Source organism: Diabrotica virgifera, chromosome 2, assembly GCF_917563875.1.
Source record: "Diabrotica virgifera virgifera chromosome 2, PGI_DIABVI_V3a".
Classification (NCBI taxonomy): Eukaryota; Metazoa; Arthropoda; class Insecta; order Coleoptera; family Chrysomelidae; genus Diabrotica; species Diabrotica virgifera.
Window position 1 is genome coordinate 129,503,914 of NC_065444.1, and position 27,696 is coordinate 129,531,609.

The window sequence follows — 27,696 nt, forward strand, 5'->3', positions numbered from 1 at the left end:
AAGAAGAAAAAACGGCAAACAGATTTGTGGCAGAGATAAATAAAAGACTTCGTTACCCCACCGCAGAAGATATTGATGAAGAATGGAAGAATATACAGATAACGATGACAGAAGCAACGGAACTATATCTAGAAAAAGTACAAGCAGAGAAACAAAGAGACTGGTTTGACGAGGATTGTAAAATAGCATTGATACGTAGAAATAGAGCAAAAATAGAAAAAGACAAAAATAATACACAGGATACTACAGAAAAATATAAAATTGCAAGAAGAGAAGTAAAACAAATCTGCAGAAAAAAGAAAAGAGAACATCTTGACAAACAGTTGAAAACAATAGAAGAATCATACATAAACAAGGAAATAAGAAATTTCTACCAAGAAGTAGAAAAATCCCGAGGAATTGCAAAGAGTAAAACAAGTTACTGTAGAGGTAAAGACGGTGTGCTTTTAAGAGAAACAACAGAAAAATTGAACAGATGGGCGGAGTATTTTGAAGAACTATTAAATGCAAATAAACAAGCAGAACCCCAGGAAATAAAACAACATCAACAGGATAACACAGAACAACAACGTGAAGAAGAACCTACACTACAAGAAGTAAAAGAAGCAATATTGAAGCAAAAAAATAACAAAAGCGAAGGAGAAAGCGGAATTCCGGCAAAGATTTTTAAAGCAGGAGGAGAAAAGCTGCAAGAAAAAATTTTCCGACTAATATTAACAGTCTGGCAAAAAGAGGAAATGCTGCAACAATGGAACAATGCACTCATCTGTCCAATCTATAAAAAAGGTGATGAAACAAGTTGCGAAAATTATAGAGGAATATCGCTATTAGAAGTGGCCTATAAAATACTTGCAAAAATCATCCGAAATAGATTGCAAAAGGAGGTAAATAAGATCATTGGAGAATACCAAAGAGGTTTTAGACCAGGAAGATCAACAACAGATCAAATATGTTTATTAAAACTAATAAAGAACAACAGCTACGAACAAAATTTGGGACTACACATGCTGTTCATTGACTTTAACCAGGCTTACGACTCAGTAGACCGAGATATGCTATATGAAGCAATGAGATCCTTGGGTATTTCAGGAAAGCTGGTTAATTAGTGAGAATGACGCTCAACAATACAAAAAACAGGATAACAATGGAAGGACATTTTTCAAAACAATTCACAGTGAATAAAGGACTGAAACAGGGTGACCCTCTATCCACAGACTTATTTAACTTGGTACTAGAGCACATAGTAAGAAGGATAAAAATTAGTACAAGCGGTACCATATTTAACAACAGACAGCAGTTTATAGCTTACGCTGATGATCTAGTCATCCTTACAAGAACAAAGGAACATCTCCAAAAAATATTCCAAAAGTTCGAAGCGGAAGCAAAAAGGTATGGATTAAGAATCAACCAAGGAAAAACACAATATATGGTAATGAAAGGAGATATAAATAAAGAGGATAACTATATAAAAATGAAAGGAGAAGGAGATGAATATAAGTTTAAGGAAGTATCAGAATTCGAATACCTGGGAGTGACTGTAACCAGTACTGGAAGGGAAGAAAAAGAAATAGATAAAAGATTATTGAAGGGAAGTCGAGTTGTGGGTGCCTTAACAGGTTGACTGCCAGGAGGTCGTATACGACCGCCAGTTCAATAAATACTACATGCCACGGCGGTCATATACGACCGATTTGATATGGTCTGTCATATAATTCCTGTTTTGCCAGAGGGTGTCTAGAGAAGCTGAATTATTGCAGTATTCGACCGCTATGGCATACAGCCGTCACATATACATATCAGTTTTCATTTTGGCAGAATAGGGGAGACTGAAATGATATCGAAATATTGACATGTCTTTATTTTGAGTAAAAAATATAAAAATGTAAAAACTATTCATTCTAAACTAAATAACATACAAAAGGTAAATAAGAACATGAAAGAAATTAAAAATTATCACTTATTTGGAATGTTTGTTGAAACCAAAACCAACCATCATTTTACCGCGACTTCCCATTTTATTTCAAGAAATAATAATTGTGTTTACTATTATATAACTGTGTACGAATTATAGCCGTGTATCCCAAAATAACACGAGCACTTTGTCTTACTAACAATGAAACCTTACTGATAAAATATTAGTCAAATCAACCACTCAGCGGAATAATGCACAAGTCTCATCATGAACAGAACGACCACCTGACCGACCGCTTGGCACCACGGGAATAAGTATGCCGCCCTCGCCCCGGCGGTCGTATTCGACCGCTGACATATTTTTCCAAAAATCTGGACTAATAAACAAAATTGGTAAAACATTAGTAATGCAAGTATTTCAGTTGGTTGCCAGATGAAATTTTTTCAACTTGGCACCAGGGACTTTTTTAAACATTTTTTTTGTGGCAGTCAACCTGTTAAACACGATATTAAAAGCAAAAAATGTATCAATAAACACGAAAATCAGAATGTATGAAACGATAATATGGCCCACAGTGTTGTATGCGAGCGAAACGTGGGCAATGAATCAACAAGAGGAGAAGAAGGTACAGATATGGGAAAGGAAGGTCCTGAGAAAGATTTTTGGAGGTATACAGATAGCGGAGAAAACCTGGAGGAGACGAACAAATGAAGAAGTAATGAGGATGTATGGGAAACCAAAAATAACGACAAAAATACGAGCCCAAATAGTTAGATGGCTGGGACATATTACTCGAATGCCAGAAAGCAGAAACGCCAAACGAATATTGAATGACAGAGCATTGGGAAAAAGGAGGCGAGGGCGCCCAAGGAAGAGATGGTTAGAGGCTGCAGAGAGGGATTTAGAAGAAATCGGGGTGAAGGACTGGAGAAAGAGTGCAGAGGACCGAAAAGAATGGAGAAATATTATCCAGAATTTAGAAGCCGTAGGACTATAAGGCCTGTTAGGGCTGTTATATATACCTATTAGTACACACATACTATGTATTATATATAAGAAATGTATTTTCGGATTATCCGTGCTTTTCAATTATCTGTGCCACTTCCGGTCCCGAGGAGCACAGATAATTGGGGTTATACTGTGTATTCTTTAAGGATTGATTTTCAGGGTATATCAAAAAAATTCTACATTTTGTTAAATTTTTTATTAAAAAACAGTTTAAAAAACGGCTGACTTTTTAGCTTTTAAACATTTGACATGTTTTATGTCACACGCTTGTAAGTAGTTTCAAGAAAAATTTGGTAGAAAATACACTTTTCAGAAAAATCAAAATCTATGACTAATAGAAAACAAGATAGCTTTTCTTCTGAAAATTATATTTCCTTTGTTTATTAATTTTAGGAGCATATAATTGAACGGATTCTAAATGAAGATCTAAATTTTATGATCCAACTTATGATAGAATCTGGAGTGAAGGAGTAAAAAGTTGTAGCCCGTTAAAGAGCGGTACCAAAAAACCGCTGCAGAAAAGTGGAGGGGAGAAGATATCTTGGAAGCGAAGAATATCACCAGGCTTGTTTCTTGTTATTGGTCATAGAAAGTTGTGTTTGTTGGAACATTTTTTTTAATATACCTTAAAAATGAAGCCTCAAGGAATTGATTGTGATTTACAAAATATTTCTAAAGTGACTGTTTGGGCAAGTACAGTTGTTTAAATAATTGTCCTCTATTTGGTTGATCTGTTGGAAATTAAGCATACTTTAATAACTAATTAACTTCCACCATTTTAGGTGGTTATGTTACATCTTATATATTATGCAAAAAACAAAGTTATTAACATTTATAAATTACTACAAAAATTGCAAATTTTTGTAATTATCTCTGTCAATTTTTTGTGTATTTTAATTTGGAAAATCAAAACTAAAGAACTTTCTTTGATCTACATTTCTACAATATTTATTTGAGCCATTTTTCTCTAGAATGTATAAGAAATGCTTTATAAACAAAAAATTATTTTTTCACTCTTAGATTGTTAATAAACAAAGCAAAATTAGCTATACATCTTCACGAAATTGTCATCACCTACCTTCCGACAGTGACGGAACCAGCATTGTTAAGAGGGAGCACTGATTGGCTAAATTTCTATAAAAATAAATGAATGTTTTTATAATCATTAGATATAATAGTTTCAATATTACTGGTTGTGACTTATCTATTTCAGAGGTATATACCAAATTATCCCAGCTAAACATACATAAGGGTCCAGGGCCTGATGGAATCCCACCCAAGTTACTGAAATACTGTAGTTTTAATCTTGCTCGTCCCTTATTCTTTATTTTTCAAAAATCATTACAAACGAGTGAATTCCCTCCCGTTTGGAAAGTTAGTTTTATATCACCGATATTCAAGAATGGAGATAGAAGCAGGGTACAGAGCTACAGACCTATTAGTATCCTTAATACTATACCTAAACTATTCCGAGAGTTTAATATGTGACAAAATTAAGCCTACTATACAAAATGTAATCATTGAACAACAGTATGGTTTTGTTATGGGGAGATCAACTGAAATGAACTTGTTATATTATACCTCCTTCTTAAATGAAGCATTGGAAAGTAAACAACAGGTAGATGCGATTTATACAGATTTTTCCAAGGCATTCGATAGAGTCAACCATACGTTATTGTTACATAAGATCGAACAGTTGGGTTTCTCTGATCCTCTGCTTAGTTGGATTCGAAATTATCTATTAGATAGAAGGCAGATAGTTCGTATTAAGAATTATTTCTCTAATGAAATTATAGTTACATCGGGTGTACCTCAAGGCTCCCACTTAGGACCTATCCTTTTTAATTTATTTATAAATGACATAAATAAAAGCTTCAATTTTGCTCAATTTCTTCTATTTGCTGATGACCTTAAATTATTTCACATAATTACCTCTGATTTGGATCACGACAATTTGCAATCAGATCTTAATGGTCTTGTGGAATGGTGCTCACTTAATGGTATGGACTTAAATGCAAACAAATGCCATGCTATAACTTTTACTCGACTAAGACACTTTGAGAATAATTCTTACTTTATACGGGACACTAGGTTACAATTAGTTGACTCAGTTATAGATCTGGGTGTTATTCTTGATACTAACTTGAATTTCAACCTACACATTAATAGCATGGTTTCTAAGTCATTAAAGATGCTTGGCTTTGTTAAAAGATGCAGCTATGACTTTACGACTGGTTGTTCTTTAAAATTTCTTTATTGTTCTTTGGTTAGACCACATTTAGATTATGCATCATGTGTTTGGTCACCTCAATATAACTGTCATATTAATACAATCGAACAAGTTCAGCGTAAATTCTTACATTATTATGCTTATAAGATGCATCTCACTGGTCAAAGTTATGAGTCTTTACTGCAAATTATTTGACTTGACTCATTACAGAGTCGTCGTCAACATAAAGATCTTTGCTTCTTATATAACTTAATTCATGGTCATAAATTCTGTATCCCACTTTTAAATAAAATTGGTCTACATGTACCTTCAAGAACCACCCGTTCTGTGACCACCTTCCACGAGGTCATTAACCGCACAAATTATGGTTCAAGTTCCTATCTCTCTAAAACTATTAAATTAGCAAACACATTATCTCTGCAAATTGATTTCTTTGTGAACGACTTTACTGCGTTTTCCACACAATTACATTTATACTTAACTCAATGTTCTAATTTCAAGACTGATTTGTCAACTACTGTTATTGTCTTTGTTCTAGGATAAGTTGTATTTGTCAATTTCAAAATGTTCTAGCTCTCAATTGTTAAATGAGACCAAATAATTTTATTCTTTATTATTGTTTGTTATGTATTTACCAATTTTGTACCTACTAGATCTTATTTTTCTAATTTGTGTGACATTTTAATTTAATTGTATCATGTACTAATGGACTTCGGTCCGTAAATAAATAAATAAATAAATAATTTAACATGTTAAGCACCAGACACAATACGATGAATTTTTTTGTCTTTGGTCAATGCATGTCCTGTTTTTCAGGGGTTCTTCTCTTGGTTCTATGTCTCACAGTTGTTGAAGCAGCTGTTCTATGCAGCTGTGAATGCAAATTATATGGCCGCTATCAAAATAAGTTTTCGGGCAGGTTACGTCAGTCACAATTGGGTGACGATTTTAAATAAACAAAACTAATGTATTTTATCATGCAATAATTTTTTGCTGAAAACATGATAATCTAGACGTAAAAACATTTCCCTATATTTTTTTTTGCTGTGGCCTCCCACGAACTTTATTAGAAAGTGCCTGTGGCCCCCAGTGAAACAACGTTGTCACTCATTTATGACCGACATGGCCTACAGCAAAAAATTTTGTCAGTCAATTTTGGGTGGCATGGCAGGCAATGGGTTAAAAAAAATTAAATCACTTGGTTTGAGGCTGACAGCCCCCAACACCTCCTGGATCCACCACTGCCCCCAAATAACTTTTAAAAGCTTCAATTACCTGTATAAGATTTTTTTTCAATTGACAGAGGAGTATTAGTTCAATAGTGTGGTAAGAAGAAATGGTAGTTTGATATGTTTTTCTAATATTAATGTGACATACCCAATTTTCCATGTAGGCTGCTCGTCTGTTGGGAGATTCAGTTTAGGAAGCAATAAAACGAAATATATAAGCAAAGAAGTACAGAAATAATTGAATGGGTCCACCAAATAATGTTGTAAGTGCCACATTATTCGTTTTTAACAAATCGAACAAATTAAAATTATAATAGTGGTAAATTTATTCAATTTAATGGTTAGCAATACAGAGTGCACAGTAGTTTGTAAGTAATTACTTACAAACTGTACTAACCATTAAAATTTAAAATGCATTTTACCATTATTATAATTTTAACACTTTTTGTTCAGTTTTTTAAAATCGAATAAGCTGGCATTTAAGTAAGGTTATTCCGCGGACCCATTCAATTATGGATGTTAAAATCATGACTTACCCTTCATAGTTTTCCCAGAATATATAAAATCTTCTCCATCTAAATCAAAATTATCTTCCTGTATGACTTTCGACATATCAGGTGATATTTTTTGTTTTATGAGAGGATCTTTACCAGGTAAAATTTTTTTCATGTTTTTCTCTTGGGGAGATTTTCCATTTATTGACTTATCAATAAAGGGTTTTCTAGACAAATGATTATTTCCTTGCTTTCTCTGGATGTGGCTATCAGCATCTATAAAAACCAAAATTATAATTTAATTTTTATAAGTATAAATTAGGGAGAAAATTAGTTATCGTTTTGATTTGTTCTGAAAATCAATAAAAAATTTCCTACTTACTTTCAGATAAATATATTTGTACTGTTGGCGAAGAAAACATCTTGAATAATTATGAATCAATTACTTTTAATTAAATTGCTTTGTATTGAGCGTATCTTCAGATATCTCACTCTACTTTTTTGCGGGAGTTTTTGTTGATATTAAAATATTTTCAAAAACTAGCATTAACGGTCACATTCACTTTTTTGTTTATCTTGCCTTTGTTTTCTTCTTTTACATGTATCTAGTCATCCGTGCATATCTTCACCGCTTTATGACATTATCCATAATCGCTATTTCATCTTCTTTTTCGTGGGAACCATTTGGAACTACTTCATGGCCCATGAAATAGTTCCAAGCATAGATATATTATACTCTAGATTGCGCCTTACGATCTTAAAATGGGTGACGGTTGCGACAGAGATAAATGAGCCTATTTGGTCGGTAGTCTCTTTCTAATTCAAGGGGAGTATTGACGACGTCACTATCCTACTCGGTCGTCGAGTATTTTAGATGGTTTGACAGTTCGAGCGGATGGCGACGAGAACTGGTCGTTTGTCTTCGGACGTGGATAATCCTGGTTCGAATCCCATACCAATCTTTGCTTTTTTTATTTAATCAATATTGCGTTTATTAGATATTATTATATCTCTAAAATAAATCTAAGCAAAGAAATATATAACAAATAAGAAAAACTGTGTAGGTACCTATAGATTTTTAAAAATATAAAAGCCAGTTATTTTTTTAATAAGTTAATGGTACAATAGTATAAAGTAATTGTTAAAAATATTCGTACAAATTACCAATAATTAATATCAACATAATGTACCATGATCGATTTATTAATTGAATCGGTCATTTCAAAAACAACACGAGACACGAGTCACATATTCCTAATTTTACAGAAGAGCAAAGAAAACTACCTATATAGTCGAAAGATGGATGAAATGGATGACATCAAAATTCAGAGTTATATTGTAGTTTTGTTCCTAATGTTTTTACTGGACTGGTGTCGTTTTTGCACACAACGTTTATCTTAAAGGAGTCTGTTCCTCTCAAAAAGCTAGTTTCTGAAAATTGTGGACTTTGCTGTTTTTGAAATGACCGATTCAATTATAAGTAATTAGATATTATTTTTATTTATGAAACTATTATTACAATTTTTTAAAAAGGTAGAAGCAATACAAACCTTATTCACGTCATTCGAATAAGGCCGAATTTATATTAATAACGAATGACTTATTTTACAAATAATTATGTATTCCAATATTAACTTACTATACATACATTTATTATCTGCTAGATTTACTTAGGTCCATTTTTCAGATGTAAAAATATCTAATAAACGCAATATTGATTAAATTAAAAATAAAAAAGGTAAAGTTGGTATGGGATTCGAACCACGATTATCCATGTCCGAAGTCCAAAGACCATTTCTCGTCACCACCCGCTCGAACTGTCAATACATAATACTCGATAAAGTGGGATAGTCACGTCGTCGATATTCCCCTTAAATTAAAAAGAGACTACCGACCAAATAGGCTCATTTATCTCTGTCGCAACCGTCACCCATTTTAAGATCGTAAGGCGCAATCTAGAGTATTATAAATCTATGGTTCCAAGATCCATTCAGGGGCCTTAAAACTATAACCTCACGGTCAGGGTTGCCAATTTAGTAGATTTTCTACTAGATTTAGTAGAATTTCTTGTGATTTAGTGGGAAAATTTTAAATCTAGTAGATTTTAGAATCTGGTAGAAAATTTAGTAGGTTTTGGTTGAAATTAAAGGAATCTTTTATTTTGACAAATGACAATGACATTAAATATTTATTTTTGTAAAAAATTATAATAACATCGAAAATGTGCTAAAACTATGGAGACCTGTAAGAAGGAGTGGAAACGCAATGCATCGTTTGTGGGCTACTTTTCAACCTCTAATTCAACTTTCAGCAATCGCCGCTAGAGGCGCAAGTGTTCGAATAGGTGCTACAAATACATTAGCTCTTATGGACTTATTTAATATTTAACTCATTTTATTTTTGTTTTTAGCGTAATTAGACATTAATTTATTGGTGGATTGTAGCTGAATATGTTTTATGCCAAAAATAAATTATTTTAACCTTATAACATATCGACGTGTGGTAAAAAGTGTATTCTTTATATACCATTGTAGATGGAGATGTGACATCAAATTTAAATTTGTCATTACTTTAATATGTAGGACAGCTTATTTTGAAGCGGAAATATTTTGTCACATTATCTAACTGCCACATTTATATACCAATGGTATTTCAACTGCAAATTAATTTTTTAATATCTTTGTAACTGATATCAAAAAGTTTGTTAGTTGAAAAAATTGACTTAACTGTACGTCATTGTTTTTAAAAAGTTATTTAAATAATTTGAAGTTTATTGATCAATTTTTTTTAATTATTCTTTTTATCAAAATTTAAACTGCTTTTTTTTTGAATACTTCATTTATCTATATTCTGAAAGCTTACCTATCAGATGTTTAAATTTAGTTAATAAAAATATATGTCTATAAACTACGCAGACGATAGTCTGACTTTTATAAAATTAATGTTAATTTTTGTGAAATATTTTGTCTCAAAAAATGCATTGTTTCGACAGAAAAACTTTCAAGATCGTCCTACTATTATCACTATAATTTTCAGGTTAAAATAAAAACCAATAATAGGCACAAATTTTATTTACACCGAAGGAAATAACATACAAACGAATAGGTTAGGACAAATCTTTATAAAAAGTCTTTATTAACTTCGTTAAGTTCCCTTTTGAATTTTTTATCGGAACGATAACTCGATATAAATCCCGGTACGAAGCAAGTTCTTTTAGTGTAAGCTTTCTTGGCACTCATATTTAAATAATATTAACCACCAAAACCAATAATCTTATATTAACTACGAATAATTAATTATTTTCGAAATTTTCACATTCACTCCAATGCAAAAGTAGCATCTATTTCTACGCCACCGCCGCCCTAGCGAGAAACCAAGCAAACAGGCAAAATTGTGTACAAAAATTTCAAGGTCGTCCTATCTCGATTCCTCTCCTCTGTGTAGGTCTCCATAGCTAAAACCAATGAACTGTCAATACGGATGGAATAGGCACGAAGAAAATTAATGCAGCCACGATACAAGAGAGAGGTCCTAGAGAGAGACAGACAAGGTGCTGGAAACTTTGACAGGCCGTGTAATTTGAGTTGCCTATATCAACTTAAATCGGGGAAATATAAAAGAAAAATTCTAAATATAAAAGTAACATAAAAACATAATCAAGGACTTCTTTCACTTTATATAAAACAGCCACTAATTTAGTATTTAAATAGTTTTAAAATTATTTAACTCCCAAATACTTTAGGAAAGTAGGTATTTGTTTTGATAAATACAAATAACAATTCTGAAAAGTATTTAAACTGATTTAAACACTAAGTATGGTACTCTGTACTCTATTTACTCTGTAAATACAAAAAAGTATTTAAATTTTGAAATATGTACTGCCAATCAGCCCTGAAAGTTAAAATATGAGGTCCATTCAACGAACTGTCAATACTGATTCAATCGGGTCCATTTATATAGGCAACTCAAATTACACGGCCTGTCAAATTCTCCAGCACCTTGTCTGTCTCTCTCTAGAACCTCTTTCTTGTATGTTGGTGGCAATCTCGCTTCACTATTTGAATGGGACAGGGCCATTCCAATGCTAAAACTCTATTTGTTACCTGTAATATAGATAAAAAGTAAAATAAGATTATGGAAAAGAGTAAAACGTTGAATTTAATTAGTATTTTGTCATTTAAAGAACAACATAACCCATAATACTAATCCTACAATATCCAAGTACATTTAGAAATACTCTATTTTAGGAGTTGGTAAATACTTTTGCATATTATGGGTATATAAAAATGGGGAATTTATGGAAAATGTATTGTTAGGGAATATCCAGTTCTCAACTACCTAATGACTATGACACCATTGCAGAATCTTCAGACAGCAGTTGAAGTGCTGTTTAATCAATCATAAATTGCTTTAATTATTATTGAAAGGTTTCGTATTTTAAGAGATTTTTCATATTAATATGTGAAATGAGATGCAATGCAAGATACCTTCTGTTAAAATAATATCAGCTTTACAGATATTGCAGTTGCTTAGAGAAAACATTGAAATACTGGCAACTGAGCCTGCGGTTATTTAATCGAACAAGCTGTGGCAGTACATTTATACATTTTTAACCAGGAGAAAATCTAGTGCAACTTTTTATGCAGTGTGTGCGTTTGTTTTAAAATGTTGCCATTTAAGGCAAATACAGTGTAAAACCTCCGTTAACCAAAACATCGTTTAACCGAAATGGCTCAGTTTCAATAATTTTGTCAATAAAAAGTAAATTAAACAAAAAGCAACACAATTAAGAAAAATGAACATGTTATGAGTGTTTTTTAAAGAAATCTTCTATTTTCTTTTGTGTTTCCCTTTGACAATGTTTTGTAGCTATATCTCTCCAATACTATGTAATTTGATAAAAGAAGAGTACAAAAAACAATGTCATTTTTAACTGAAATTCTTGTTATCCAAAACAGCCTACCCTCAATTATTTCTGTTAACGGAGGTTTTACTGTAAATGGCTAATGTTGATAATATGTTATTTTTCTTGAACTGCAGTTTGTTAATAAATTTATAAATACATACATGATATTGTTGTTTGATTTGAAATGATATTAAGTATCATAAGTATGTTATATCACATTCAGTTAAAAGAACTTCCACAACTAGCAAAAATGTATGAATAAACAAATTCTTTTAAAGGACAAAAAAATAATAGTAAAGGAATTGCCTTTGGGATGTTTTTTTAAAGCACATTTAAATAAACAAATGCTGATGGCATGCAAATGAAAGTGTAATACTTTTGGTTCAAAACTTTATAGATTCTAATACATAAAGTATTATAATTTAAAAAATAAATACTTAAACCTTTGTTTTAATGTATTAACCTGTTTATATTGTTAATGCCATTTATGTTATATATCTGTTGAATTGAACTCCTACTCCTACTTTTGAATTCAGAATTTTAACAAATCACTAAACTTTTCCACAATGTCTCGTCTCAAGCATGATATTTGTGGATTCAAATTAATTTACATTGCATCTTAAATACCTTAGATTGCATCACAACCAAAGGATAACATGGAATAAACACCTTCAAATGAAATGCAGGCAGTTGGATCTCAAGTTCAGACAAATGTACTAGCTCCTTGGTAGGACATCCAAATTGTCATTAAATAACAAATTACTACTATACAAAGCCATGTTGAAATCGATTAGGATGTATGGTATCCATCTCTGGTGGGATTGCGCTAAATTAACACACATCACAATCATACAGCGATTTCAATCAAAAGTCCTTAGATCAATTACTGGCGCACCCTGGTATGTCAGTACTCTCACAATGATTTGAATATTCCCTTTGTAAGAGATCAAATACAGCGACCAACTATGAACTACGAACAAGAAATCAAGACAACGAACTGATCAAACATATCTACCAATAATCAGAAGACTCAAGCGAACGTGGCTACAAGATTTAATACAACAGTGAAATAAACCTATAAGACGAAGCATCATTGGATTTTCCTCCTTCCTTGGTTAAAACTTTTAAGAAATTGATTTTAAATAAAAGTTAATAAGGAGAAAAAAATATATACAAATGTTATTTTAATTCCGATATACCTACCTTTAAAGAAAGACATTACAAAAGACATCAAACATACCCTTGTGGGTTTAGAAAGGAAATCGAAAATATTTTAAGTTAAAAATGAACTTTGTACAAAATATATATCTACTATTTAATATTTGTTTGCCTAGAACTTATAGTTGTCTTTTACATGTTTATATATGTAGAACTTTCCTTTCAGTTAAATACAACTTATTTTTACCTACTTATTCTTAGAGAGGATATTTTTGTGATATGTGCAATCAGATGAAATTGCCAATGCTTGCAGCATTTTGTCAGTTGGGAGTTATTGCGAGTTAGAAATGAACTTTAATGCACTATTTTTACTGGGAATAAGCTATAATTTTACATTAAACTAAGTTTACAATTCGAAATGATAAACTAACTTAATTTTGAAGTAAAATTTTGGATAGTAAACTGTGTTAAGCACAAGAAAGTGACTTTAAAAAAATTAAATGTATTGTTTAAAAAAGGGTAGTTCTTAAACAATGGTATTAGCATTGTATAACTAGACAAGTGTGTAGATAAACAATGGTATTAGTTAAATCAATCTTGTATTCACTACTTTCTCCTGGAGAGGATATATTTTTCTATATACTAAGTATTTAACATTTTTTTAAATTATTTTTTAGAAGTTTCAGTTATGTTGTTTATGTAAATATAAAAAAAATTATTATATTTTAAATAAAAATGGTTTTTGTTGTTTTTAACCTATAACAAAATATCCTGTCATCTGTCATTTCTTCTTCTTTTTTGGCTGTCATCTGTCATTTCTTCTTGTTTTTGGACTGCCATCTGTCATTTTTTTCTTCTTTTTTGGCTGTCAAGAGTCATTTTGTGAGGAATAATTTAGTAGAATTTTGGTAGATTTTATCCTCGATCTAGTAGAATTTAGTAGCTTTTATATATAAATCTAGTAGAAAACGACGTTCGGTCGTTGGCAACCCTGCTCACGGTCACAGTTTGAGAACTAAAGGCAACGGCAACAGAATCATGAAAATTGGAATAAAGGGGTTTTGAAGGATGATCTATTAAATTAAAATATAATCATCTCTTTGCAACTTCCGGTTATACCGGAAGTTGCTTATAACTTCGTTTTTTAAATGGGACACCCTGTATATTTTTACATTTTTGGATTCTCTTCGATGTCTTCTTTCTTAAAATCTAAGGTTTTGTAATATTATACAGGGTATTTTAAAAGATAATTACGTTTTTTTATTAATTTCGTAGCAACATTCACACCCTGTAGAATTGTAGTAGTTTGACATCTAAAACTCTACTTACGTTCAAATGATTTTTAATATACTCTACTATTGTTAAGAATCATTAGTATAGCTAAATTTTCAATTTTAGTATACAGGGTTGGTCGAAACTCGGAATGAGTATTTTCTGAGTTTTCTTAAATGGAACACCCTGTATTTTTGTATTGTAGTGAAATGATATTTTATAGTACTTTTTTTATTTCTTAAGCATTCCCTATACCTATCTGCTTTAATTTGTGAGTTATTGCGGTGATTCAAGCTAAATATTAATTGCAACAAAAAATACGTAAAATTTTATTAGGTTGGCCTTGAAAATACTCAATCCCAAATAATTTTTCAGAAATAAATACATATTAATCCAGACTGGTCCTTAAAATTACCAATAATGGTTTAGCTATCGAAATACCTATAGGTACTTAGTTAAGATTGTTGGTGCGATTATTAACAATTAAGCACAAATTAAAGCAGTTAGGTATAGGGAATGCTTAAGAAATAAAAAAGTACCATAAAATATCATTTCATTACAATACTAAAATACAGGGTGTTCCATTTAAGAAAACTCAGAAAATACTCATTCCGAGTTTCGACCAACCCTGTATACTAAAATTAAAAATTTAGCTATACTAATGATTCTTAACGTATATTATATTAGAGTATATTAAAAAGAGTAGAGTAAGAGTAGAGTATATTAAAAATCATTTGAACGTAAGTAGAGTTTTAGATGTCAAACTACTACAATTCTACAGGGTGTTAATTTTGCTACGAATTTAATAAAAAAACGTAATTATCTTTTAAAATACCCTGTATAATATTACAAAACCTCATATTTTAAGAAAGAAGACATCGAAGAGAATCCAAAAATGTAAAAATATACAGGGTGTCCCATTTAAAAAAACGAAGTTATAAGCAACTTCCGGTATAACCGGAAGTTGCAAAGAGATGAAAATATTTTCATTTAATAGATCATTCTTCAAAACCCCTTTATTCCAATTTTCATGATTCTGTTGCCTTTAGTTCTCGAGATATTTCTAATAGGCCCTTTATTTGCCTCACCCTGTATACATACTGTGTCACAGTCACAATCACAAATAAACAAGTAATTGGACTTCGTAAGTCCTAGGTTTTCACCCAAAGTAATCTAAAGTAGAACCGGAAGTCGATATTTGAACGCTTCGTGTAACTTTGCGTCGATCGATATACGATTTTACTATTTGAGTCATTTTAACTAAACTTTGGGTCATCATTGTTTAAACAGAAATGACTTCAAAACAGGAATTAAAGATTACAACTCAACTTTTCAATACGCTTCGATTGATGTGTTACATGTACTATTTCTGCGACTATATACCGGCACTTCTGGTTAGACCTTTTTAAGCGGAAATGATATAAAAACCAAAATTTTTTCTCATCTTGCTAAGGCACGTCGAATGATATATCGCTTATACTATTTCGGTGACTTTAGAACAGTTCATACGGTTGAACTCTAAAACCGAAAATCCGATGTCAAATTTCTCATCTTTAATACCATCCTTGGGTTATAAAAAAGCTTTCATGCGACACCCCATTTGTCATTCTATCTGTATTAATAATGGAGGAGTTGTATTCGCGGACGTAAACACAGATGAACAGACAGTCATGAAACCAGCCTAGATCAAAGTTATCACATTTAGTACCATCCTCGGATTATAAAGCTTTCATCTGACACCTCATTTGTCATTCTACCTGGTATAATGACGGAGAAGTTATATTCGCGGTCGGACAGACAGCCTAGATCAAAGTTATCACCTTTAGTACCATCCTTGGATTATAAGCTTTCATTTGACACCTCATTTGTCATTCTACCTGGTATAATGACGGAGAAGTTATATTCGCAGTTGGACAGACAGCCTAGATCAAAGTTATCACCTTTAGTACCATCCTTGGATTATAAAGCTTTCATTTGACACCTCATTTGTCATTCTACCTGGTATAATGACGGAGAAGTTATATTCGCGGTCGGACAGACAGCCTAGATCAAAGTTATCACCTTTAGTACCATCCTTGGATTATAAGCTTGCATTTGGCGCCTCATTTGTCATTCTACCTGGTATAATGACGGAGAAGTTATATTCGCGGTCGGACAGACAGCCTAGGTCAAATATCTCACCTTTAGTACCATCCTTGGATTATAAGGTTTCATTTGACACCTCATTTGTCATTCTACCTGGTATAATGACGGAGGAGTTATATTCGCGGTCGGACAGACAGCCTAGGTCAAATATCTCACCTTTAGTACCATCCTTGGATTATAAGCTTTCATTTGACACCTCATTTGTCATTCTAGCTGGTATATTGACGAAGGAGTTGTGATTACAGACAGACGGACGGACAGACGTGGATAATTCAAAGTTTTCACATTTTTTCAAAATTGGGTGAAAACAAAAATTAATCAGTAATTTGTTTATGAAATTATGTAGGTATTTCCTGCGGTTTGTGTTTTACTGTTTTCTTTGATTTTTTTGCGTTTTTTGAACATTTTTCCCAAGATCACAAAAACTAAACAATGGAAAGAGTTGAGGAAATATAGAATTAGAGGCAGCCATGTTTATGATATTTTATTCACATAATCAAAAAATGATTAGGATAAGAAAGGAATGAAATATTTTTTCCAGCCAAATTTACCAATACATTTTATGGTATGGAATAGAAAATGTAGGTGGTGCAAGAGAGGCTTTTATTGAACATACTGGGTCAATGGATCAACATTATTGACTGGTAAGGTTTTATTCCCTTCAAATGAATGGTTGGGTTATTCACCAGAAAAAACAAGTGCTTAATATGGAATCAAAATATAAAACAACCAAACTTACAAAATAGAATTATTACATACCTATGTGAAAATAGTCCCCAGAAGTAAATGTAGAGCAGAGGTGTAACCAGGATGATCCTAAGGGGGGGGGGTTACATCTGAAAGTAGGTCTCTGGGGGGTATGAAATATTAATGGTGTTAAGCGTATAGAGGCTCTAAGTACATACAAAAGGGGGTGGGTTATAACCCCCAAAACCACCCCCTGGTTACGCCTATGGTGTAGAGACAAGACTCATGTGAGGGGAAACTTTGCCAAAACTTGGCTTTGACTCACCAATTCTTTGTTTCCACAGTCACCCTATATTTTCTCATGGTAGAAAACTTATAAAAGCTAATTTCTGGGGTTTTTCTTTGCCTACGAGAAACAGTTTGGAACCCAATAGTAGTGATTCATGACTTCGTTTTTATTTAAGAAAGGATATCTTAGAACAAGCAAGATTAAAAAAACAATAAAGGCAAATAAAATAAAAATAAACTACTCACCCTAACCCATAGGTTCGTTTGCGAAATCCCCACCAAGTTGTAAATGTTAAAAAACAAAAACTGTTTAAACAAATGATTCTGTTTAGAATCAATTGTGGTTTAATTCCATACAAATACTATATTTAACTTTTTCTTAAATGTTACTCTAAAAGACAACAGTTTTTATACTATCATAATTTGTATTTTAAATTCAAATCATATCTTTTTTTTTAGAAAAAGAAGTCGAGGTGTTGACTATTTATATTTAAATAAAAAAAAACAGTTAAAATAACAAATTTATTTATAATATGCACAATCAGATAAATAAATATTTTCACCTAGTATATTTGTCAATTCTTTCTGCAACAATCCATGTAATGTCTTCATATCATGTTTATATACCCAATAATTGCCATTAGTTTCGAAATCATATCGCTTTGGTCCAGATTTGGGAGAACTGAGCCAAATTTGTTTATTTGGTGACTGCCTATTTATCACATATGTTCCATATTGTCCTAAATTTACAGTTAATACTCCACTGCTGTAGGAGACATCAGCTGACTTTAACTTATCATTGGATTCAACTAATTCTTCAAAAAAATCTGTAAGAGATTCTAAAGTTTTTTCACAAACTTTCTCAAATGTATTACTATCAATCTCATCTACAACATTGGTACTAAAATTACTTAAAGCCAATTTTCTCGCCCAAACTATTGAAAAGTTAGGTGCACAGATACTGTTTTTCTCAAAATATCTAGTATTATTGTGACTACAAATGGAAACTACTTGAACATTTTTTGGGACTTTTTTTAATTTCACCTGTCGAAGTAATTTCAACATCTTTCATTTCAGAAATTTCTCAGATGTATTAATAAATAAATACCTTCTTTGAGTAAAAATATTGACATTTATATTTTCTAACCATAACCTAGAAATTTGATAACCTATCTAACCTTCTTCTTATTATTTTTTTGGGGCGATGAACCTACCTAACCTTACTAACCTATGAATTGAATCACTTGACACTTGACTTGACTTTTATTCTACTGCTGTTATGGTTATGATTTTAAAATTAACTTTATTCTGTAATTGTGATTGTGATTGTTTATTTGGTATAAAATTATATCTGCATTGTTTTGTATTAAATAATAATAAATAGTACACTAGATATCTATTATTAGAAAATAAAATATAATAGGTTAGTAGCATACATAGTGAAATTTTAGAAATAAAATGTATGCCAGGCCAAAGCCTGGTGAAACCGAAGAGGATCTGTTAAAATTACAAGAGGAATTTGAAAGAAACAAAGCTGAAAATAAAATACAGCTAGCTGCAACTGTAGTCAGTAATAAAAAATCAGGTCTGAAATAATAAATATAATAGTAATCTTGAATTAAAATATGTTATTTTAGAAGATAAAAGCTTAGTGGAATCTAGCAAAGCTGAAGTTAGCGAAATTGATATTAAGGAACAGTTGGCAAATACATTTGAAGCCATTCCTAATGATACTCAACTCAAAAATGTTGTTGAACATAAAAATCAGCCATCACCGTCTATTTTCAAATTTAACAGGGATAGGGGTTTTCCTCAAGCCAAGAGACGTGAAGTAAGTTATATTGTTTGATTGTATTTTATAGTAGTGTTATTTGTTGAATAGGCTCTACAATCTAGGCAGATTGGCAGAACTTACAAATCCCTTTCAACCAGATCTGCAGAACACAGTAAGAGAGATACCACTTCAGCCTTTTCACACCATTTAAAAGTCAATAAACATGAACTTAAGATTCCTGAAGGTGTCCAGTCGGTACACAATATTCAACAAAAAAATACACTCCGTTTAGACCTATACGAGGATTTGGAAATTGTCATGGACCTGAAGAAAAGTCCCAACTGTGTTAATAGACAAACATCCCTTAACCGCAATTTTGTCCCCATTCACCGTCAATTATTCTCTTAATTCTTATTACTTATATCTTTCTTTTCTTCTATCCTATTCTCTCTCTTCTTTAACCTATTCACCCTTTTCAACTATCTTATTCGTTCCCTCACTGTTTCCAAACTCCTTTACACACACTAATCATTACTAACCACACGAACCCCTATTAATCTAAACCCAATTAATTCACCCTACTATCTTCTCACCTTTCTTTCATTTCATTACTTCATTCAGTTTAACCCTCACACCCTCTCTTTCTCTCAATCCATCTCTTTCCCTTATTACACTTGTCCTTTGACCCTACACCACAGTCCTTTACTTTTTGTTTTTGACTATTTCCAAATATATTTTACCTCTCCACTTAACATTTCATCACTTAATTTCAGTTCTCACATTTAAACTCCGTCATTATTACAATTAAATTATATCAATATTCGTTCTCTTAATTCGGTTTTACTAATATGATTTTATTCATTACACCTGTTTTCAATATTAATCTAATTTTAATTTCATTTTGTATCAACTGGGCTCACCTATAATCTTACATTTCTTTATCTTCAATTTTACATACCCACCACTTTGTCACAAGAATTCTCTCAAAATTTTTTAAAAAATATTTTATAATATTTACAGTGCGACAAGCGAGAGGTGGCGGCTGACCTTCTCGTATTCTGCATTTGAATGCCATGCTGGAACAACGTTGTAAACGCCAAATCACATTTTGTTGACAAATTGAAAAAAACACTTTAATAATTGATTATTTTGAAAAAAAAAAATTTATGAGCGTAATATGATAGACTATAGGATGAATGACATTAATATCAACAAAAACAACCTTAGGTTATACAAAACAAGCATTTATGAACATATTATATGCTATATTTTAATAAAACAACGTGTTAAATCCCCGTCGGTTAAAACGTTGTGTGGAAGTAAGGCAGTTAAAATGTTTTAGAAATAAAAATGAAATACATGTGAAATTAAGTTTCGTGTTTTCCCTATATTAATTTGGGTAATTACTGACTTGGCATCCATTTTAGCTCGAAATGACAAATTACACGATTGAAAACGTTGATTTACAAAACATGTGCAGAAAATTTGACATGAAAGACGACCCACTTTAAAACATACAACGTTGTTACACCGAAAGTTGAAGGTTGACTATTTTTCAAACTACCAAAACAGGCAAGTTAAGTCTCATAATATTCCTCACAGTCAGCAGTACATTATTTTGCACATTTAGAACATTGTTCCATGGAAAACCCACATTTGAAAGCATGTATTGGCGGTTACAACGTTGTTCCAGCTAGCCTTCATTTGTCGCTGTGTATTTTCGCTCAAGGTCACGTGCCAGCACTGGTTTGTCGGATTGTACTATCCTTTTAATTTACATATTTCCTACTATTAGATTGTCTATATCCTAACTCCAATTTATTATTTTAACAATTTTCATTCACATTTAAATAAAAATTTCCCTTCTACATATACAACCACCAATACAATACTCATATAAAATTTTTCCAACATGGCAATTTCTCTGTATAATATTCCAATTCAAAATTTATTCTTAGAGCCATCATCTGTTTTTATCTTTTTGTTTATCATTATTACTAATCAGCTCATTCTAGCTTTTTAATTAATTTGATCAGTTTAATTTTATAGTCAATTTGTAGTCAACAGTTAAATTAAAATAATTTTATATTTTAAAATTTTGTGAAACACAATTTTCTTTTCTTTTTAAAAAACAATAGATTTAAATGATAGACATTTTCAGATATTAAAATCTTTACCATATCATTGTTCTGGATCATGACCTTTTGTTAAAACCTTTGAAAATCAACTACTTTTTGCTTTACTGTCAATGTCACTCCAAACAGTTCCTTACAAACCTTCGACACTTGGTAGTCAATGTTGGCCTAAGATGGTTGATTATGTTTCTCGATTAGAATTTCACCATGTTCCCGGAGGTTATATCTATTAACATCGGCGTTTAGCCTTTTCAATATTACATCAACATAATGTAGATTGAATTATAATTACAACCATTGTTTGGTTGTGGGGCTATTTAGCAAGTATTTGAGTAAGTAATCATAACCACATTTTTTAACTTTCAAAATTTCAACCATCTTTTCAATTTTAATAGTGGGATTACTTATTCTATTTTAGATTCACTGATGATGGACTGATAGGTCCGAAAACGTTCTGAATTGGACATATTTTATTAAATCCATTGGGATTTTTTAAAATTTTTAGTAAATATACCTTTTACATAGAAGTGGTTTTTACTTCATGTTAGAGTTTTTCAATTATTATTATTGAAATTGTCACCTAACTTTATCTGCAAAAATCCGAATGCCACCTCTCACTCTCACATCCAAAAATAGATGTTTTTTCACAGATCCGCCCTGGTCTACATATACTGAAATAAAATTCAGTAAAACTAAAACTAACACAAGTATTTTCCTCACTTTTTGTTGTAACCACAATATAAACAGTAGCCTTTTAAATTTTATAATCCTAATTTTAATGTCATTTTATTAGGAGACAGCTGTTGCTGGAAGGGGAAGTATTTTTAAGCAACAAATGAAAAAACAGAAGAAAGAAGAAACAGCAATGGAAGTAGATAACACCCCAATAACTGTAAGTAACCTTGTGATTAAAGAGAGAAATGAAATTTCTGCAAGGAGCTCTTGTAATGAGAATAGACACAAACCAGAAAATCTTCCAACCCAAAGTTATTTACTAACTGGAAAAGATAGCGGGCAAATACATGAAGAAAATTTAAATCTTCTGAAGGTATGTAATAAAATACTGTAATTACCAGTTACAAAGTTTCAGTTTCGTTTATTTTTCGTAATATGCGGCTTAAATTGAACAACGTTTATTTCTGAGGTTCGATATTTTGTTGATTGTTTATTTTTTCAACTTCATCAGGAACATATCGCTGGTAACTATGATTAATGTGATTCCTAATACATTTCCAGTGAAAATAATAACTCTTTGATAAGTGTTAGCGATATTTTTTTTATGCGTGTCCGTGAAAATTACAACTCCCAACATATTTATAACGAAAATATTTAGTTCATAATAGATGCCGACGAAAAGAATTATTTACCTTTCTCTCTCTGTTTCTGCCGACGAAAACAATTATTTCTGAGAAATTTTTAGTAATTATAATTTTCGTGGACCCACAAACAGAAATGATGTTTTTTGCTGATACTCCTCAAAAAATAAATTTTTTCGCTAACACTTTATTAGGGATTTTAATTTACACAATCATAATATAATCGAAAGATTAAGAGTGTTAAAAGTTGGTGTGAACACAAGTTGATTTGCTCTCTGGTGAAAAAAAGTTGTTTTAGTACGGAAGTAAACATTGGTTTTTGGCGAGGGGTAAACCACTAGCCTCAAAATTGTACAATGATTTCCAAATTTGGCAATCATTGCTTAATGATTCCCAACTATTTCTGATGATTCCTAAGGATTTCTAGGTTTTGCAATATGATTCCTAGGTATTTCCATATGATTTCCAAGGATTTCCATATGATTTGCAAGGATTTCCATATGATTTCCATGTGGTTTCAAAGGATTTCCATATGATTCCCATTTCAGTTTTTATTATTTTATAGGATTTAAATTTAAAACCGATAATAAAAATAATTAAAAACCAATAATTAAGCAAAGTAGCTTTATTAACATAATAAATAACATAAAAAAATATGTTTAATTTTTTAATGATTTGATGGATTTGATTGTTTTGTATTTCTGTTTAATAGCAATCAAATCATTTCTTTTTAAAGAAAATGGTTCAGTTCCGCTTAGACTAACTGGTCCATAAAATATAAACTCTTTGTGAACATCTTGGATATCATCTTTTTTGGGCCACTTAAAAGTATCCAGGTCTTGTTGTAAAAATTTCACTTTAAACTTTTCTGAGCTGTAGCTGTTGATGACACGCCCTAGATACCATTGTGTATCATAAAACACAGCATAATAAGATTCTAGCTGAATTACTGGCATTTTTGTACTTCCGTTATGGCAATCTTCTAAGTCAGAGAAATCTTCACTCAAAGTTTCACTTTCTAAGCTAATCTCATCTGATTCAGATCGAGATTCAGATGTACTATCTTTATGAGCTCGTTCATGAGGTTGACGAAACATTTTTCTTTTTTTGATATTGCCTGCTGGTTGAAGTCCTTGGCCTGGCTTTTTCATGAACTGTTTTTTTTTTGATAACCCCTTATGCGTATTTTTAACTGTCATTCCCTTTACCCGGAGCAGTCTGTCGGTTGATAAACGACCCTGTTTTTCCTGAAAAAACCAAATTAGAGTAGATTTTTTTATAATTCGTGTTTTTTTGTCTTTAAGTGTCACTGACAGACACGATTTTTGTGCTTTCTTTTGACCCGTATAGTCTCTCAAATGTAAAGAGTCATAATTATTAAATGTAGAGGTATATTCAAGAAACTCCCGGTCTTCATTAGAAAAGTCTGGCTCGAGGTCTGGCTCATGTTCCTTTGAAATGGTATCAGTGATAATTATACTTCCCTGCACCTCTTCTTGCTCTTCCGGATTGTCACAAGTCGGTAAATTAATTTCTATACAACAATCCCTGTTCATTTCCATCCCAATTTTTTTAGCGTCAGATAGTGCGTCTTCTTGGGCCTTTTTAATTATGTTAATCATTTCATCAGTTGATGGAAACTCAGTTACTTTAAAGACACTTGAATTATTTCCAAGTCGTTTGTTTTCTTGCCTGGGGAATCTAAAATTGGGACCTGGAAAATAAAGGATTGATCAAATCGAGAATTAAAATAACTTTAGCAGCCAATATGTTATTTACCTAAGTCTGTGCTTATCTCATGCATAGCTTGTATACGTTTTAATCTTCTTAAAACATCCAGCAGTGTATAATTTATCATAGTTGAAAATGTGCTACTCATGGACCGAGTTTCTCTAAATACTTTTTCACATGGCTGACTGCTATACAGCCATGGAAGAAAAGCTTCTGAAATTCCATTTTGCCGAAGTTTTTCAATGACTAAAATAATTCCATGAGCGTTTATTTCTATGCATGTATAGGCATTTGTGGTGATAAAATTCTTTTGGATATTTTCACCATTTTTTTTTAGCCAGGCTTTCCAAATACGCATGAAAAAAGTTGAATACCAAATTAGGTATACTCGTCTTTCAACACTAATTTCTTTTAACAAGAATGCATCCAATATGTTGCGAGTCAGTATTAAATATTGCCTTGTAGCTTCGGCGTTGGGAACTTCCTTAAGCATATTTGTGACATGTTCAGAACTTAACTTGTCTATTGCATTGAAGTTCATTTTGTCGGAAGCTAAAAAGAAAAGTGTCAGTGCATAGCTCAAAAATGTTTTGTGGACCGAAAATTATTATCTATGTAATACAGCCAAATGCATAATAGTCCTACCATAGCTACATACATACATACATATATATCTAGTTGGGACTTTAATTTGAATAAAGCTGACAAATTGATATATTTTTACGTTTTTCTGGAAGATTCTTGATTAGAAAAGTAAGTAGCAAATTTATTCTAGTATACTTACATTCAAGGAAGCTCTTGCATAATAAGTGTTTATCTCTAGGATAGTTTTCAATTATGTACCGGATATTGTCAATAGATACTCGTTTTCCTCCCATATTCATAGAAATATTTTCATTTAATAAACGAGTCTTAAGCTTCGTTGATATATGTATAGTGTCTTGAAAAACTGCTGGATTTTCTAAATTGTAATTCGCCTAAAAATAATTACAAATTAAGTATAGAATAGTAGAGCAAAATATGTATTGTTTTCGAGATTGTTTTATAGTGAGAAAAAAAATAAAAATTTTTGAGGTTTTATAAAATTATGAATTTAGAATATCACAGTACTATATAACTAACCTGAAAATGGGGAGAGTAAGGGTTCAATGAAGTAAATGACAATTTCGATATAATTTTCATACTTTTTAAGCACCGAGTGTCACCATCGCTTGAAAAGCCCAAAATTGTAATTCCATGTTTTCCTGCTTCCTTTATGAGATATTGCCATCGTTTATAAACATCTTCTGAGGTAAATCTATTATCACTGCCAAATATTGATATACAAAATGCGGGTGATCCATCTACTAATGGCTGAGCCATAAAAATATATGCATTTATTGCTAATGTTTTATTCTTAAAAGCATTTTCAATGTCGCTAACTGAATCAACTGGGAATTTGTTAATGCGAGGAAATCTCGTCTGTTCCTGTAAAGGTGCTACAAAGCCAACCATTTGATTTGAAGCTGAATCATATTGGACTTTTTTGATGAGTGCAGTTTGATCTTCGGATATAAAAATTATGGGTGGATAATTTCTCTTTTGTAAATAAAGTTTTAAGTCTTCAATTCTCACTTCACCCTCTAATATATTATTCATTTCTTCTAGTTGTCTGTGAATAGTTGTGACAGAAGGCAGTATATTTTTTAAATTTGAGTGCAATATTTCATCTCATCCTTCCTGCGCTAATGAATATATAAAGCCAGAATCGTTTCATTCCATCATCAAATTTATTTGTGTGTCCTGATTTATTTTTAGAGTTTCTTATTGCTGAGTCTAATAGATATTTTAGTAGGCCTTTGGTGCCATAATTAAATTTATTAATGCCTTGATATTCGGTAAGGATACTTAGGGTGTTTGTAACTTCTGGGTTAGTGTCTATGGCATGATTTATGGTATTTAGAAAAGTTGTTATTTGTGTTTGATGATATGGTAACTCATTTAATATGCGCAAGCTTCTTTCTCTTCTGGAATTGCTATCATCAAATAAAGATTTAGCTTTGGGAGACTTTACTTTTTCAGAACCATTATTGCTTTGATTGATTTCCGCTACATTGTCAAGAAAGAAAAAATCTTCCAATGGAGATGAATTGTCTGGATTATACTCTAATTCAGATACTGGGATATCATTTACAACTTGGCTGGCTCCTTGATGTTCCTCAGTAGAAAAATCATTAACAACAATTGTTCTTAGTTGACTCGACGATTGATTATCTGTTGGAGAGTCTGTGTCGAGGTCTGTGTTATAGTGTAAAAAAACCCCATTAGGATTATTTTGCTGTGCCTCATCATGAATTTCGTAATTTTGGTCAATGAACGAATCATTTTGACTCAATTCAGTAGTCAATTCCAAGTGCAATCCAGATGATGTCGAAGCTCCATAATTTAAATCTGTATTGGGATCGGTTAGGTCAAAGAGATTTCCTCTTGGATCTTCAAAATCTTGGTTTAAGTCACATTTTTTATCAGCATCTTTTTTTATAAAGTTAAGTATAGTGGTCTGAATTTCGGGTTTCTGCGGTTTAATCGGTAATTTTTTAGTTAAGTTGGTTCCATCATCTTTAAAATGTATTTTATAATGTCTCAGGAAGTTTGAAATCGCCCATTTTCTTCCGGTTTTGGAGTTCTTCACTGAATAGGCTGAAGAAATAAATGTACATAAAGGGCAAGATATTTTTGCAGTAAATTCACCATCCATTTTGACTTTAAGGTTTTTGGAATTATTTAAAACATCTTGTAATCGTTCTTCACTAATTTTGCCTTTGTCGAATTCATTTCGTGAAAATTTATCGATATAGCTTCGACTAATATTTAAAACATGCTGCATCGCATAATTAACTTGCTCTTCATCTTGAGAAACACAACCATCATTTGGAGTACAAAAACCATCGCCTTCATTACCACTCTCACATCGAGATGTACTTTTATTTGTCACTGTTCTTCTCTTTTTGGGGAAAGTTTTTTCAGCTGGACAGCCTTCAGACCTTTCACAAAGAAGTGGACGTTTTAGCAGTTTAATTTGTTTTTCTGATTCTTCCTTTACAAAGCGCAAAAGCTTTTTATGGCCTTCCGGAATTTTAAATAGAGAGCATTCTTCGCTGACAATTCCAAACATTGCTTTTTTTTCTTCTCCTTTCAATACCTTTGAAAGGACGTCCCTTGCATAACACTCCATTCTCTCAATGTCTTCATCAATATTAAACTGTGAAAGGGAATATAAATTATCAAATCCGTTGTATATAAGAAGTGATTTGAGATAAGCGGGAACTTCAGCTTCAAAACTTTTTAACAAACCATTAATATATTCCATCGTAAGTAACCTGAAAATAATAACAAATCTAACTCTTAAATAAAGCAATGCCTTTTTACGAG

At 31.7% G+C, this 27,696-nt stretch overlaps 4 protein-coding genes across 5 annotated transcripts in view; 1 reads left to right on the top strand and 3 right to left on the bottom strand.

Moving 5' to 3' along the window:
* LOC114337181 (uncharacterized) overlaps positions 1 to 7,841 on the bottom strand; it is a 31,269-nt gene extending 23,428 nt beyond the window's left edge. Inside the window, exons 1-2 of the mRNA XM_050642797.1 lie at positions 7,256 to 7,841; positions 6,916 to 7,149 (exon numbers count right to left, since the gene is read on the bottom strand). Of these exons, the coding sequence (XP_050498754.1) occupies positions 6,916 to 7,149; positions 7,256 to 7,295 (274 nt within the window). The 5' untranslated portion in view covers positions 7,296 to 7,841. The remainder of the gene's footprint in view (positions 1 to 6,915; positions 7,150 to 7,255) is intronic.
* A 9,996-nt stretch (positions 7,842 to 17,837) lies between these two features.
* LOC114337175 (frataxin homolog, mitochondrial) lies at positions 17,838 to 18,520 on the bottom strand. Its single transcript, XM_028287575.2, has one exon. It carries the CDS (start codon positions 18,392 to 18,394, stop codon positions 17,852 to 17,854), a length of 543 nt encoding a protein of 180 aa, XP_028143376.1. The 5' UTR covers positions 18,395 to 18,520; the 3' UTR covers positions 17,838 to 17,851.
* Positions 18,521 to 18,600: 80 nt separating this feature from the next.
* Positions 18,601 to 27,696, top strand: part of LOC114337173 (RNA polymerase II-associated protein 1) — a 114,236-nt gene continuing 105,140 nt past the window's right edge. For both annotated transcript variants that reach the window (XM_028287572.2, XM_028287573.2), the window contains exons 1-3: positions 18,601 to 18,914; positions 18,967 to 19,160; positions 22,032 to 22,286. In XM_028287572.2, the coding sequence (XP_028143373.1) occupies positions 18,788 to 18,914; positions 18,967 to 19,160; positions 22,032 to 22,286 (576 nt within the window). In that variant the 5' untranslated portion in view covers positions 18,601 to 18,787. The remainder of the gene's footprint in view (positions 18,915 to 18,966; positions 19,161 to 22,031; positions 22,287 to 27,696) is intronic.
* On the bottom strand, positions 23,985 to 25,189 carry LOC126879622 (uncharacterized). The gene is made up of 2 exons (XM_050642799.1): positions 25,070 to 25,189; positions 23,985 to 24,837 (listed from the first exon to the last, which is right to left on the bottom strand). Exons 1-2 carry the CDS (start codon positions 25,167 to 25,169, stop codon positions 24,326 to 24,328), a joined length of 612 nt encoding a protein of 203 aa, XP_050498756.1. The 5' UTR covers positions 25,170 to 25,189; the 3' UTR covers positions 23,985 to 24,325.

Excerpts from the sequence above, each read along its gene's own strand:
- LOC114337175 (XM_028287575.2), bottom strand. The coding sequence starts at position 18,394 with ATGTTGAAATTACTTCGACAGGTGAAATTAAAAAAAGTCCCAAAAAAT.
- LOC126879622 (XM_050642799.1), bottom strand. The coding sequence starts at position 25,169 with ATGAATATGGGAGGAAAACGAGTATCTATTGACAATATCCGGTACATA. Across the intron at positions 24,838-25,069 it reads ATGCAAGAGCTTCCTTGAAT|CTTCCGACAAAATGAACTTC; the intron begins GTAAGTATACTA and ends TTTTCTTTTTAG.